The sequence below is a fragment of the Balaenoptera borealis genome (genome assembly GCF_965194805.1).
Source record: "Balaenoptera borealis genome assembly, chromosome: X".
NCBI lineage: Eukaryota > Metazoa > Chordata > Mammalia > Artiodactyla > Balaenopteridae > Balaenoptera > Balaenoptera borealis.
Genome location: NC_138881.1, coordinates 41,951,788 through 41,967,362, shown reverse-complemented (window position 1 = coordinate 41,967,362; position 15,575 = coordinate 41,951,788). Strand labels below are relative to the sequence as shown.

Sequence of the window (15,575 nt, the reverse complement as noted above, 5' to 3'; positions counted from 1 at the left end):
CTATAAGGCCACAGTAAGAAAAACAGTAAGGTTCTGCACCAGAATAACAAATAGACCAATGAAACAAATCGGATCACTCAAGACAGATCCAAGTACATGAGGAAACTTAAAATGAGATGAGGTACTGCAAATCAATAAAGAAAGAATGGACTATCTGCGGGGCTGTACTGGGAAAACTGCCCACTATATGGAGGAAAAGAAAACCAGAACCTACATTATAACACATTCAAAAGTGGACTCTAGATGGATTTAAAGATGCGAATGCAAAAGGTAAAACTATAGAGTGAGAACAATCTTTGTGATCCAGAGATAGGAATAGAGAAGATTCTGAAAGGACAGGTTATAGGACAAAAAAGTGATGAATTTCAGCACACCAAAATTAAAACAGGTATCCACCCTTGAGGGAATCATTAAGTAAAAGGCAGTAGGCACACCCCACGGTGTCTTTGGGACCAACTAGAAGCAAAGCACTAACACACATGGCAATACAGACAGACCTTAAAAATGCAGGGCTGATTAATACAAAGTCCAGGAAACAGAATGAAGACTGTAATACTCTGCCATCTGTGTAAATTGAAAACACACACACTCGAAACAACACTACATATTTTAGAAGGATACGTTTCAAACACAACAGAGCAGCTGCCTACAGCTATGGGGATTGGAAATAAAAAAGGAAAAAATAAATATGGCAAGAGAAGGTCTTGTACCAACCCATGATAGAAATGTACCTTGAACTGGAAAAGTATGATTAACTCAAACCTCTGCACTTGAGGTCCTTTAAAAGCCAAAAGAAAGCCAGTGGCTTTATTTGGTAATAAAGTCTGAGGCAAGTATCTTACCTACTCAAACTCAGGAACTGCCACCAGAGCTCTTCCAGTGAATACCATCCAAAATCGAATGCCTTTCAAAAGACATTCTGAAAGAAAGTCAAGGCTGAATAACACTAGAGGATGACATCTCAAATTTGGGCTCATCACTTTTCAGAAAACAAAATATTATAATTCTATATTTTTGAAAAGGTGGTGGTAGCAGAAACCCTTTGTAAGACATTAAAAAAAATTATTTCTTCCCTGACTTTTCATAAATCTACTGACTCTTAATAGAGGCTCTCTGGGAGAATTAGGTCTACTTTCCTATACAATCTTTAAATGTCAGGAATAAATCATCTTCATTAGAATCAAGTGAGGTGATCCACCAGTATGGTAAGGGTATGGCCCAGGATCTCTGTATTTCACCAAGTGTTCCAACTGTTTCTTGTTCGTACCAGAATTTAAAAATAACTGTGTAAGAGTGTCCCATTCCAAGACAAGTATCACACCAACTTCAGCCCACCCTGTCCCTGAATCCTAAATCTTAAAAATGCAGTGCTGAGTAATACTATCTGACCTGGCTTGCCCCATACATTTTCTGGGCAAATTCCTGACTCTGAAGGCACCACTCCTCTCCATCCCTCAAACCCAAAGCTACAGCCCACACCTCTCTCCTGAGAATCCACAGCACTTACAACCCACCCACTGCCCATCTGTCATGCACCTCTGCCTCTCCTCCTGCAGTGGCTGTCACACCTTGGTGAATGGCACCATATTACCTATTACCTATTACCATATGGTAATATTACCATATTACCTATCTGGGTCATCCAAACTGGAAATCTAGGCATCAGTCTCCATTCCTCCCTTTCTCTTGATCCCTTCCCACCCTGCAACCAAACATGGCACCTATCAAGCTGTTTTGTAATGACCTGTAAACTGTGTGGTTTCCCTTGTGAGACTCTAAGTAAGGAGAAGGCTACAATCTTATTTATCTCAATTCACCAATGCACTCCCAGAGCCTAGCACAGGTCCTGGCTCACAAGTGCCAAGTAAATGTCTGCTGAAAAGAAACCAATCATCTGCTGTGCTGTTTTCTGTTGTTGTTTTCTTCTGCACAGAAGCCCCCTCCTAGCACTTTTCTGGATCAACTCTCACACAGGGACAAGCCTAGGTTGCCTGGCAGAGGTGGGAGCGGGTTACTCACCGTCTTTCATACTCCATGTCCTGATAGGGCCTGCGGGGGCTGCTGGGGCCCCTCCTCAGCCGCTGGCTCCGTTTCACTTCCCAGCCACCCCCGCTGCTGCCACCATGATCTGCCAGCCTGGGTGATGCCTCCTGCAGGGACTCTGGAGAGAGCAGAAGGAAGAAAGGGGTCAAGGCAGTTGGGGCAGAGAGGGCCTCCTTGAGAGACGCTTATTGTGAAGGCTTTCTGCTGTCCCTGAGCCCAGCGACGCTGTTTCCCAACTCCTAGTGCTCCTGTGGACCAGAGCAGGAAGGCAGTCCCTATTTGGCCTGCTGCTTCGTTTCCCTACAAACGTGAGGCTAGAGCCGGCCGCCATAGAAACAGCATGGCCTTCAGCAGACAGCATCTTGCAGAGAGACCCGGTGGTGCCACCAATTCTGTGATCAGGGCTTTGCCATCTGAGACTGGTAGACAAGTCAAGCCCGGAGTTACCTGCCCAGGGGGGCTCTAAGTGCTGGATGACTTGTCTGAGATCAGGCACATTAGGCACGGAGGCGAGACTTCACAACGGGAGTCCCAGGCACCCACCAGGCTTCTTCCATGAGCCCTCAGGTGCCATTTCATCCTCCCAAGAAGATGCTGGCTGCCCACTATGAGACAGCAGGAGACCACGAAAGGCTCAGGGGGTGAAGGGGTAACTTGGCAACGAGACAGCTGCCGCCTCCCTAGGCTCCGGGCCAACACAGTTTTGGCCCTCACAGGGCAACTGGCTCAGCCCTGAGCCCTGTCTCTTATGCACAGCCAGGTCCCCCAAGGCGGCTCCCTCCCCAGGGCTCTGGGCCCAAGTTATTCAGAGGTAATAAGGAGCCCTTTCGGAGCCTGTTTTGAACCACTGTTACTCTGCTGGGATGGAAGGGCAGTCCCTTCCCGCAACCCTCAGGGCTGCGGTGAGAACGAAGGAAGGCCTGAGAGCCATGTGATCGGGCCAGGGGTCACCACGAAGTATCCCAGAATCTTCAGGCCCCACCCTCTAAACAAGAATCAGGCAAAGTCAGGCGTTAACAGCACCTGCCCAACACTAGGTTGCCACCACACCTTTCCTCCTTGTATACACTCACACCAATTTTCTCTTCCTCTTCAAGCCACAGGGAACCAGAGTTACCTGCTCCCAGATGGGTAAGAGTTAGAATCACAGCCAGGGGCCCCAGTGGATGAGAGCCAGAGACAAAACCCTCAGTAGATCTGGCAAAGGGGCCAGAGTCATACACTGGTTATCCACAACAGATAGGGACCAAAGTCACAGACTGGAGCCCCGAATAACTACGGGCCAAAATCACAGACAGGAACCCACAATCAACACGGGCCATAATCACACACTGAGGCCCCCTTTCACAGGATGAGCGTCAGAGTAACAGATACGAAACCCCTCCCAAAAAAAGAAGGGGAAATAAGTCTTACACACGTTCCTTGCACTCCCCGCCCCCACCCAGTAAGTGGATTAGGGCCAATCGTAAGAAGACTTTCTATGGATAAGGACCCCTCCCCATGGATAAGGACCAAGGTTACAGACACACTCCGAGGATAGAGACCCGAGTCATACCGACGTTCTCCCTCCTCCCCCACCCAAGAATAAGGACCAGAGCCACAAAACACTTCCCCGTGGGTAGGTAAGTACCAAAGTCACACACGAGAGCAGAGCGCACACTTCTATGAATAAAAAGCAAAGTCGCAGACACCCGCCTCCCACGGATAAAGTTCGGCGTCGCAGACACAGTGAGCCACAGTAGCCCACTCCCATTCGTCCCTCCCTTCCCCCAACCCGCGTGCACCCATCCAGTGTCCCAATCGCGCACGCGCCTCTGCTCTCTAAAGGAGAAAAACAAAAAACAAAAAGACACCCCCTCCCCGGCTCAGATCGTGCAAGCATCGATCGGTTCTTCGCGAAGCCCAGACCCGCCGCCCGCAGTCCTCTACGCACCCCCTCCCCCACCCCGGCCCCTTACCTCCGCCCCCACGACCAGCGTCGACGCTCACCTTCTCGGCCCGGGCTGTCAAGGGAGGGCTCTCGGACATCACCTCGGCCCGCCGCCACCTCCTCCAACTCTCCCAGCTCAGCCGGAGCCGGTCCGCACAGCTACCAAGTCCAAGGCTAGGGGCGGAAGGGCGGAGGAGGGGGGGGGAAGGGCGGAGGAGGGAGGGAGGGGAGAAGCGCGAGGCGCGCTACCCTCCCCTGGAAACCCACTGCCGCCTACTCCCAGCCGGCCGCGATCACCAGCACAAAATGGCGACGACAAGAAGGGAGCCGGCGCTTCGACCACCATCCACCTACTAAGGGAGCGCGCTCTGGCCTGCCCAGTCTATTGGTCGCCGTCCGCAGTCGGCCAGCCCCGGCTTGCTCTGATTGGCAAGTGTACGCCACCTCCTCGCTCCCCGTGCATACTCCCACAAGTCGAGAAAAGGAGCAGCAATTGGCCAATCCAGCGAGGCGCTTTTAAGAAAGCTTGGCTTCCTTCTAAGATGAAAGATCAATGGAAGCTCCGCCCTTTTCGCCAGAGGGTGAGGGAGCTCTCTGTGCGATTGGTTGGGAACGGAATCCAAGCAAGTGCTACCGCTTTATTTTCAAGGAAATTCCACAGCCTTTCGGTCAGAAATGCCATAGCCTGATCGAGAGGATAAGAAGATGGTTGCTTCCGTGAGGCCATGACAGGAGGGAGGGAAAGAGGACGCCTCGCCCTTTTGAAAACAAAATCTCGACTCGGGACCTATTTAGTGCGGCGGGGGCGGAGCGACAATTCTCGCGCTCGGACCAGCTGCAGCTGCGCAGTCACATTTCCGTCCCCGCCCCCGAGAAACTGCAGAACGATCTGTCATGGCGGCCGGGATGTTAGGTTTGTGCGGCCGCCGCCTTTTGGCGTTGGCGGCGAGGCGAGGGCTCCCGGCTGCCCGTGTTCGCTGGGAATCCAGCTCCTCCAGGGCTGTGATCGCCCCCTCTGCTGTGGCGGGAAAGCGGCCGCCGGAACCGACTTTACGCTGGCAGGAGGACCCAGATCCCGAGGACGAAAACCTCTATGAGAAGGTGAGAGGGAGGGGAAACGGACGCCGGAAGGGTCAATCGGGGACCGGCGGATGGGGCGCCGTAGAGGACGTTCTTAGTCGGCTGAAGATTGCGCAGCTGGCGAAATCCTCGAAGATTTGGGAATTTTGCCTAGCTTGTTTTCCTCCTTTGTCCCCTGATCACCTTCGGGTTCAGGGCCAGAGGCGAGATTGGCCTTATTTTGCAGACAGATATCAACCCTGAAGTGGGCAGTGCTCAAAACACATTTGAAGCAATATAACAACAGTAATTCTAAACACTGATATAGTGCTTGCTCAGGTCTTTGAAACACTTTACATACATTAACTCATTTAATCCTCATAACAACCTTATTTCGAGGTAGGTAGTATTAGTGTACCCATTCTACAGATGAGGAAACTGAAGCATAAAGATGTTAAGTGACTTGTCCAAGCTCACATAACTGAATGTGTGGTGGAGCCAGGTCTGCTGCGCTATACCGATATCAGAGACTGAAATCAGAATGCCTGAGTTGGAATACAGGCAGTGACCTTGGGCAAGTAGCTAAACCCCTTGGTGCCTCAATTTCTATGTAAGATGGGGAAAGTATTAGGACACCTTCTAAAAAAATAAAATACTACAGTACACCTGCCTCGTGTAATGAGTCAAAATGCTCAAAACAGCAGGTGGCACTTAGTAAGTACTCACCATTAGAAGGTGTTAATTATTCTTGCCACTTTCCACTTCACTGGGATATTGTGCAGTTTGTGCTTGTGAAAAGGCCTGGCATACAATAGGTACTTCATTAATACTAATCTCTGGTTGAGGGGCTGGGATATATAGGATGCTTATTCATTTATTCATTCATTCTGTAACTATGTATTGAGGGCCTGCTGTAATGCCAGGTTAAGTTCAGGGTGCTAGGGATTCAGCAGTATGGAAATCAGATAAAGTCCTTGCTTTCACAGAGCTTACGTGGTAGTGGAGAATACTGAAAATAAACATGTAAAATGTTAGGAAACAGTAATATAGAGTATGTAATCAATAATATAAGATGATGTGATCAGAGGATTTGGAGGATATGCTACTTTGGTAAACTAGTAAATGCTAGAAAGTTAAGCAAGGTAAGAGGATGGAGAGTGACTTGGGGGTAGGGAGTTAATAGGTTGAGACATTTTTGACCTGTAAAAATGGCAATTTTCTGTAGTTCAACTTAATAGATAAGGTGACTAGGGAGTGCCTCCTAAGGGGAGTGATGATGAAGCCAAAACCTTGAATGAGGAGACAGATCCAGCCACGACTAGATCTGGGGGAAAGGCTTTCCAGGCGGCGGGAACAGCAGGTGCAAAGGCCCTGTGGTGGGAAGGAGCTTGACAAGTCCTAAGAATAGAGAGGAATTTAGGGAGGGAGGGGAGATTGGTCCAAGGTGAAATTGGAGACCAGGTTATGCAGCGCCAGCATAAGGCTTTGTGGAGCAGCAGGAAGCCCTCATTGACCTCTTCTTCTCTTTGCCATAGAACCCAGACTCCCACGGTTATGACAGGGACCCTGCTGTGGACCTCTGGAACATGCGGGTCGTCTTCTTCTTTGGCTTCTCCATCGTCTTGGTCCTTGGCAGCACCTTTGTGGCTTATCTGCCTGACTACAGGTGCATGGGGTGTCAAAGAGAGTGGGACGGGTCGGGGCAGAAGCAGGGGTGGAGATTGAAGGAGACTGCCAGAAATCCTGTCCCTGGGGAGCTAAGATGGGGATTGGTGTCCATTGAGGCTCCCTCACGTCTACCCCCACGCTGCTGCCTCCAGGATGCAGGAGTGGGCCCGCCGGGAAGCTGAGAGGCTTGTAAAATACCGAGAGGCCAATGGCCTCCCCATCATGGACTCCAACTGCTTCGACCCCAGCAAGATCCAGCTGCCAGAGGATGAGGACTGACCGGTTACTGAAAGGGGCTTAAGAGCACCACCTTCTCCACCCCTTGTCTGCCATTCTGCCCTCTCTTCAGAGCACCTAATTAAAGGGACTGAAACTGTGACTGGCTGGTGTTGCTTTTGTTGTGAGGGGGATGTGGGAGTGGGATGTCAGGCTTGAAAAGCCTTTTCTGGGTATTCTGGTTATCTGTTGCCATGTGACAAACACCCTAAAACTCAGTGGCTTAAAACGACAGTTTACTATTACCTTTCATGGTCCTGTGGTTGACCAGGCTCAACTAGGTGGTCCTTGGGGTCTTGGGTGGCTTGGGCTGGAATCATCTGGAGGCTCAACTGGGCTGGACGTCCAAGATGGCTTCTGTATTCCCATGTTTGGTACTTGAGTCTTCTATGTGGCCTCTCTCTCCAGCAGAATAGCCTGGGCTTTTTCTGTGGTGGCTCAGGCCTTCTCTGGATCAAGGTGTAGCATATGAGAAGAAATTGACGGCAGCCGTATTTAGAAAAAAGCTACCACACTGGGACCACCTATGTTGGAAGAAGGGCCAGGGTGACCAGGGGTTGAGGGTGGTGGGTCAGAGCAGGGCTTTTCTATTGCTGAGGATGAGTGTTTGTCTCCCTCCCTGCCTTCTCTGTTTCTCTCAGCTCCGGGGTTTCTGCCTCTGTCTTGTGTCTTGGTGAGTCTGGATGCCTCTCTCTTCCCCTCTACCCCAATCTGGGTGGTCTCTAACTCAAGATGCACATCTCTGTGTGTGTGCATGTGTGTCTGTTTCTCTCCCTGCCCCCTTATCTCTCTCTCTCTTTCTGTGTCTCTCTTTCGAGCAGGAAGTCTCTCTCCACTGCCCACCCCATCCCCCGTTCTTTTTCTCTGGGAATAGGCCATCTCCTTGCGTCAGGGGCTCATTCTCAGGCTCTCTCTGGATCTGGCAGATGGAGTTGGACACTTGCTCTGGCTCTGTCTTTGTTTCTTTCCAGGGAGTCTCTCCTAGATCCCCGTTAACTATGGGCATCTGGGCTCCCCTTCGTGCCCCTGGCATCTCTGCCCTCTCCCCTGTGGCCCCCTTCCACAGCTCACACTTTCAGATTCCCACATCACATGCTCATTGCTACCATCTCTGTGCATGTCCCTACCTGGGACGTCGGAGAGCGCAGGCGCCCCCAGTCACTGGCTACCGGAAGAACATCTGGCCTGATGGACCCACCACTACAGGTGATGCCCCTAACCCTAGCTTCTGAGTCAGGAGGAGCCCTAGTTCACTTGTATGAGGCTAAGGTGGGAGCGATGTCCGGGTGAACCTTGCTGGAAGTGAGCAGTGTCACTCCCTGAATGCTTCCTTGTGGAGCCAGTCTCCCAGCTCGAGGGCAGCTCCAAAGCAGAGAGTACTAATGTGTAAAGGGAGCACTCTCCACTCTCCAGCCGGCAGTTACAGGGACTGTGGAAGTGAAAGGGGCATGTTATCCCAGCCACCAAGTACCTGAGTATATGGGGGGAATAACCCCATAATAAACCTCAGCCTGTTGCAGCCATAGCTACCCTTGGTCCAGAGAACATGTCCCCCCACTAACCCTCACCAGGATGTAAGCTCCACGAGGGCAGGTATTTGGGTATATCTGTTCACTTAGAGCAGGGATTGGCACAGTATGTGCTGCAACACATTGGTATCGTTACCTCTGGTATAGGTGCCATTCCCTACCATCAATGCCCTTCAGGCTTACAGCCCCTGAGGAAGAGCATTTCTGATCGCCCCCTCCGGCCCCCTCCGCCCCCCCCCCCCCCCGGCCTCCTCATCAAGCTCTCAGGCTCTCAAGAAACCATTCTGGTCAAACAAGAAGCTACACTTAGACCAAATCCTAAAATTCATGTCCTTGCCCCCTTTCTGACAGCAACCTTTCCTCTCTTTCATGGGCCCCAGCCACACTGGCCACCTCTTCTTAAACCATTAAATTAAAATGTACATACAGAAAAGTGTACATACCGTAAGTTTACAAAGCTCATTAAATTTTTACAAACTAAACACACCCATATGACCAGCACCCAGGTCAAGAAAGAGAATGTGAAACAAACGCCAGAAGCTCCCTTCAAGTCCACCCCCCTCCCCCAACGGTAACCACTCTCTGGACTTTTAACAACGTTCAATCTCATGATGTTTGTGAGATGGATCCACGTTCTTATGTAACTAGTAGTTTGCCCATCCTCACTGCTGTATTCTTTTCCATTGCCATGAATAGACCACACTTCATCTATTCCACTGTTGATGGGCATTTGGGTAGTTTTCTATTTGGGGCTATTAAGAATAATTCTTCTGTGAACATTCTTGTATATATCTTTTGATGGATATATGCACTCATTTCTCTTGGGCATATACCTAAGAATGGAATTGCTGAATCATGGGAGTAGACATATGATCAGCTTTGTAAATCATGCCAATTCTCCAATCTACACTTCCCCAGTGGTGAATCCTCAGCATCACTCAGCACTCCCCATCTTTTTCACTGTAGCCATTCTGGTGACTGACTGACATTTTAAGGACCACATTGGGATGAAGGGGTGGGAGTTGAGTGCCTACTATGTGTCAAGCCCTGACAGAGTGCCAGGCATGACAGATACCAGGATCCCTGTCCTCAGGAATTTCCCAGGGTGGGAGTGGAGGCCAGTGTGAGTGGTCAGAGACCTCACACTCAATGTTTTCACCATACTGTTTGGCCCCAAGGATATTTGAACCTTGATGTATGGGGCCCAGCTTTGCTCTGGCAAAATAACAGGTACGAACCAGCTTCATCTTTCAGTCTAATAGAGCACGTACTATGTGCAAGGCCCAGTGAACAAGACAGTCACAGTCTCTGTGGCAGACACTGTCAGTTCCCTCACTGCTCCGGTGTGCGCTGGCCAACTGCCACCTGCCAGGGTCTGCATCTCTTGGCTGGAGGGCTTCCTCTCAAGCTGCATAAGGCCATTCTGCCTCCAGGCCTGGCAGGCTGGAGGGGCCAGGGAATGAACACTTCCTGGCAGCAGCCCTCAGCCAATGACTGACGAGAGCTGGTAGATAAGTACCCCTGCCCCCTTGCCCCTCAGATGGGACATCCCCGAGGTGTGTGTTCTCCACTGGCCTCCAGAACTCCGCAGTGGGAACAAGTCCCAGTTGCCCACAGCACTAAGTCGTTTAATAACACTCTTCATCGGCTGCCCTCCCTTCTTTGTCTCACTTCCTCACTTCCCCACTGCCTGACAGGTGCTTCCTGGAATCACATCCTAGATAAACTACTTGACTTCAATCTTTGTCTCAGGGTCAGCTTCTGGAAGGACCCAAACTAAGACAATCTCTGTCCTCATGGACTTTACCTCAAGGCCGTGGGTGAGACAGAGGATAAACAAGCATGGAAACCAACAGATGAGATAAATTCTGCCAGAAAGCGAGTGTGGCTGGAATATTGTGCTTACTAGAATCACTGGAATCATCCAGCAAAAGAGTGGTTAGAGATGAGGTTATAGAGGTGGTCATGGGCCAGATCTGTAGGGCCCCATGGGCCATGGTTAGAAGGAGTTTAGATTTTTTTAAAAAATTGAAGTATAGTTGATTTACAATGTTGTGTTAGTTTCAGGTGTACAGCAAAGTGATTCAGTTTTATATATTTCAGTTATATATATTTTCAGATTCTTTTCCATTATACGTTACGACAAGATATTGAATACAGTTTCCTGTGCTAGACAGCAGGTCCTTGTTGGAAGGAGTTTAGATTTTACACACTACACAAAGTTGACCAGAAGCTGACTGAAAACTCAGCTTAGCAAAGCCCATCCCAGACAATTCTGGACTGTCTAAGGGGATTGCGTACAGTTTTTCTCCTGGATTACCTAGGAAATAAAAACAAAATATCTTACTGGATCCACAATGACTATCACTGATAGACATAATCACTGCAGAACAAACTGACAACAGCTAAAACCGTGAACTTTAAAATGTGTTAAGGGAAAACAGAACCAATGCTCTCAACCAAACATGAATCTGCAAACTGCAATCCTGAAATATTAGACTTGGTGAAAACTTGCCACAAATAAAGCTCAGAAGAACAGGAGCTATTCATTCAACAAATATTTATTGAGTGCCTACTGGGTGCCAGGCACTATTATAGGCAGTGGGGATACAGCCGGGAACAAGAGATTCAAAACTTCCTGCCCTTGTGGAGTTTTATTCTAGCAGAGGGAGACAGACAATAAACAAGACAATAAATTACATTATATTTGTGTATTGGGAGGTGATAAGTATGCATTAAATTAAAAATAAAGGCGGGGGAGGGATAAATTAGGAGTTTGGGATTAGCAGATATGCACTACAATATATAAAATAGATAAACAACAAGGAGCTACTGTATAGCACAGGGATCTATATTCAATATCTTGTAATAACCTATAATGGAAAAGAATCTGAAATATATACATACATATATATGTATACATACGTATATATATATATATATAACTGAATCACTTTGCTGTATACCTGAAACATTGTAAATCAATTATATCTCAATAAAAAAATAACTAAAAAAATAAATAACAGCAGTAAGGGGGATCAGGAGTGCAGGATGGGAGAACATTGTATTTGAATAGGGTAGTCTGCTTAGGCCTTGTTGAAAGGCGATTGTTTTTTTTTTGAGGAAAAACATGTGAAGAAAGAGAGAGATGAACTACAGATGCAAGAGCATTTCTGGCAGAGGGAACAACCAGTACAGTCCCCGAAGCAAGAATGTGCCTGAGCTGTTCAAGGAGCAGCCTGAGGGCAAGGAGATATCAGGGACAAAGCTATTATTGCTGAAATATGACACAGATAAGAATATTGATGTGTGGATCTAATTATCACTGTAAAGATTAACCCGAAAATGATTCATCCCACTGAAAACAATTTCAGAAAAGTGAAAATGGACAAAATTGGCTTTGGGTTAACTTCGCCACTGTACGGCATTGAACAAGAATTTACATTGGCTCAGAATTAACTCCAGGGCAAACTTCCTCAATAGAAATTAATCTGAATTGATATAATTCTGATTTTAAATGTTAACATTTGTAAACAGAGCCAATACACTTGCGGTCAAAAGCATGGGAGTCAGAGGGGTGAATCCAGGGCCAACCAGGATCCAAGCAAGGCAGCCTGGAATCAGCCATCACTGGAAGGGTTCATTCACTCACTTATTCATTCTTTCATTCCCCAAGGGAAGGGTTCATTCATTCATTCCACAAATATTTACCAAGTGCCTACTGTGTGACAAGGGATACAACAGCAAAGAAAACAGGTGAAAATCCTTGCCCTCTTGCAGCTGACTTCTAGTGCAGGACACAGATATTAAATGTAAAGAACAAATAACAATTTGGGGTAATAATTGCTAGATAAATAAGTAAAATGTATAATATAGTGATAAATGTTAAGGAGAAAAATGGCGCAGGAAAGTGAGTGTTTGTGTATGTGTGTGTGTGTGTGTGTGTGTGTGTGTGTGTGTGTGTGTAAATTTTAGCTAGAATGGCCATGGAAAAGGCCTCACTGAGATGACATTTAAGAAGGACCTAAGGGAAGTGTCTAACTGAAGAGAGAACTTTGAAACAAGACCCATGATTGCAAGACAGTCACAGGGGTTAAGGGCATGGATTCTAGAGCCAGACTGGGTTCAAATCACAGCCCTCTCCATATCCAATGTGTGACCTTATATTCCCATTTTCCTCCTCTATCAACTCGGGCTAATGACATTAACTACCTCCTAAGTATCTTGAGAGGATTAATCTGAGAGTACTTATAACACTGCCTGCCACAGATTAGGTGTTTGTAAATATTGGTTGAATGAATGAATCCTCATTAACATTAATGTAGTGGCCATGGAAGTGCCCTATAAAATGAACTTGTGGTAACTATGGTTTTGGGGATGTTCAGATTGTGGACTCGGTATGGAAGGTGGTTCTGGAAACCTGGCAGTCACTACTGAGAGGTTTAGGGTGTGGTATTGAAAGTTGTGGTTCCAGTAGGCAAGGTTTGAAAAATTACTTAGGCCAGTCAGGTACTTTAGGTAGCAGTTGTCAGAAAAGCTGCAGGATTCTTGGAGTCAATTGCCTCAAAGGTAGAGAGAGTTTGGGGAACTCTGACAGGGTCAGAATGAGGATCCAGGGTCTCAGCTGAACTTTAGGAAAAGAGCAGAGCAGCCATCAACAAATGCCACGAGGTGTCAATTAGAGGCCCTGAACTGGGGCCCTGAAATGCTGTAGCCTTGTCTTTTTATTCCCTTTCCAACTCTCTCACCTCCTTCAAGTGTTTGCTAAACATCAGCTTCTCAAAGAGGACTCCCCTCGTTTAAAAGTACAATCCCCGATCAGCTCGGTGCTTTGTGACCACCTAGAGGGGTGGGATAGGGAGGGTAGGAGGGAGGGAGATGCAAGAGGGAAGAGATATGGGAACATATGTACATGTATAACTGATTCACTTTGTTATAAAGCAGAAACTAACACACCATTGTAAAGCAATTATAGTCCAATAAAGATGTCAAAAAAAAAAGTACAATCCCCCTTACTATTCATTCTCTAGGTTTTTTTTTTCTTTTTGAGTTTTTTTTCCCTCCACAGCACACACAAACTGCATTAGTTGTGTTGTCCTTGTAATTGAGGTCATGCTACCAGCAATTAAACAAAAATAAACTAGGTTGTTATTTTAATGAGGGGGAGAGAGAGAGAAGGAGAGAGAAAGGAAGAGGAGAAAGAGGAGAGAGGAAGGGGAAATGGAGGAAATCTTCAAAAACCCTAAACCCATCAAGATGAGGCAGGAATGGTGGTTTGGGGCCAGGTGTCACACCGAGGTTTGGCGTGTGTGTGTGTGTGTATTTGAACAAATTCCATCTAAATGAAAAACATTCTTTGCACAGTTTCCAACCTCTGCTTCTGCCAAGATTCTAAGTCATAACAACCTCTGTGCCACTATTTTTCTCACCTAGAATCCACTTTCTCCCTTTTCCAGAAAATTCCACTTGCCCTACAAATGTGGCCTCTTTGGGGGGAGATTCATTTTGAAAAAACAAGCTCAGAGGGGTCATTTGGGATCTGACCCTGAAAAAGGCTTTCGATTAATAAAATTTACCATTTTTAATTTAAAGTCTATTTTGTCTGATATATAGCTACACTTGCCTTTTTGTGTGTGTGTGTGTGACCATTTGCTTGAATTACCTTTTTCCATCCCTTCACTCTCAGTCTATATGTGTCTTTAAGACCAAAGTGAGTCTCTTGCAGGCGGCATATGGTTGGGTCTTGTATTTTTAATCTATTTTATCTATGTCTTTTGATTAGAGTATTTAATCTATTTACATTTAAGGTAATTATTGATAGATAAGGATTTACTATTGCCATTTTCATTATTCTCTGGCAGTTTTGTAGATTCATTGTTCCTTATTTCTTATCCTGCTGTCTTTTTTGTGTGTTTTGATTTCTTTCGGTATCAGTATGTTTTGACTTCTTTATCATGTTCTTTTGTGTAATTACTGCAGGTTTTTCCCTTATGGTTACCATGAGGCTCATGTAAATTATCTTGAAATTATAACACTGTATTTTTAGCTGATAACTTCAATAGCACTCCTAAACTTTACACTTTTCCTCACAATTTAGGTTTTTGATGTTACAGTTTATGTATTTTTTACATTGTGTAACCAATAAGAGTATTGTAGTTATGGTTATTTTTGCTACTTTTGTTTTTCAACTCAAACTAGAGTTGTAAGTGAATTACGCACCACCATTACCATATTACAGAATCTTACAGAAAACACAATTACAGAAAGTTTAAATATATTTTGAAAAAATCAGACATGCACGCATGCAGGTAAAATTTCCCATGCAGTCTGAAGGAAAGCCAATACCTAAGCGCTACGTGAGAACTCCAAAGAAGCAGCTCGTTGAGTTAATCTTTAAAAGTGTTTTGGACCCACCCCCAGGTTTTTGTTTTTCCAGAATGCGGCTGCATAGGGACTCTTTCCCTTTGCGCTCTTACAGTCTGGGAAACCTACACTGCGCCACGGTCTCTCTTCCCTGGTGGAGACTGGGCTCCAAACCGGACACCTTAAAAGGACCAGCAGAGGGAAGCTGGGATGCGCGCAGAGCCTGTTTGCAGGCCCGCCCGTCTTCGTGTCAATAGATGTCTGGGAAGAGGTGGAGCCAGTCGTGACAGATCTGTGGGCCAGTGACAGCCCTTGGGTTAATCAGCTGTTCATCACAGCAGCTTTGCCACCTTTAGAGGGTGGGTTCTCCATCTGAAAAGGCAGCAGATGGCCAATCAAGAGCTCTTGCTCCTGGGGCGCTGGGTGTGCTGAGCGAGAGGGTGGAGGACTGATTGACCAGCCAGCCTGTCTGTGAGTGCAGGCTCTGGACCCGCCGCTCATCTGCGAGCAGGGGGCGGGAGTGGGGACTTGATTGATAGCCTTTCCAACGAGTCAGAATGTCTGAGCCACGGGCCCTGCATAGCACGGGTCTATTGGCAGTCGAGGGGAGGGTCTTGCTTTGACTGACACATTTATCATCCAGTAAGCAGGTCTACTTGAGCTGGGGGCGGGGCGGCTAGTGGCAGAAAAGGCAGGGTCTTGTCCTT

At 47.2% G+C, this 15,575-nt stretch overlaps 2 protein-coding genes across 11 annotated transcripts in view; one reads left to right on the top strand and one right to left on the bottom strand.

The window, feature by feature from the left end:
• Positions 1-4,381, bottom strand: part of RBM10 (RNA binding motif protein 10) — a 29,202-nt gene extending 24,821 nt beyond the window's left edge. For 6 of the 10 annotated variants that reach the window (XM_082378073.1, XM_082378070.1, XM_082378074.1 and 3 more), the window contains exons 1-2: positions 4,002-4,325; positions 2,020-2,161 (exon numbers count right to left, since the gene is read on the bottom strand). In XM_082378073.1, coding sequence (XP_082234199.1) covers positions 2,020-2,161; positions 4,002-4,071 — 212 coding nt within the window. In that variant the 5' untranslated portion in view covers positions 4,072-4,325. Of the gene's footprint in view, positions 1-2,019; positions 2,162-4,001 lie in introns of all 10 variants that reach the window. The other 4 variants (XM_082378077.1, XM_082378069.1, XM_082378067.1 and 1 more) reach the window with 3 other exon arrangements.
• Positions 4,382-4,725: 344 nt separating this feature from the next.
• Positions 4,726-7,079, top strand: NDUFB11 (NADH:ubiquinone oxidoreductase subunit B11). The gene is made up of 3 exons (XM_082378289.1): positions 4,726-5,074; positions 6,568-6,698; positions 6,853-7,079. Exons 1-3 carry the CDS (start codon positions 4,868-4,870, stop codon positions 6,977-6,979), a joined length of 465 nt encoding a protein of 154 aa, XP_082234415.1. The 5' UTR covers positions 4,726-4,867; the 3' UTR covers positions 6,980-7,079.
• Positions 7,080-15,575: the final 8,496 nt, after the last annotated feature.

Coding starts and splice junctions, on each gene's coding strand:
- NDUFB11 (XM_082378289.1), top strand. CDS start 4,868: ATGGCGGCCGGGATGTTAGGTTTGTGCGGCCGCCGCCTTTTGGCGTTG. Junction 5,075..6,567: donor ACGAAAACCTCTATGAGAAG/GTGAGAGGGAGG, acceptor TCTTTGCCATAG/AACCCAGACTCCCACGGTTA. Junction 6,699..6,852: donor GCTTATCTGCCTGACTACAG/GTGCATGGGGTG, acceptor TGCTGCCTCCAG/GATGCAGGAGTGGGCCCGCC.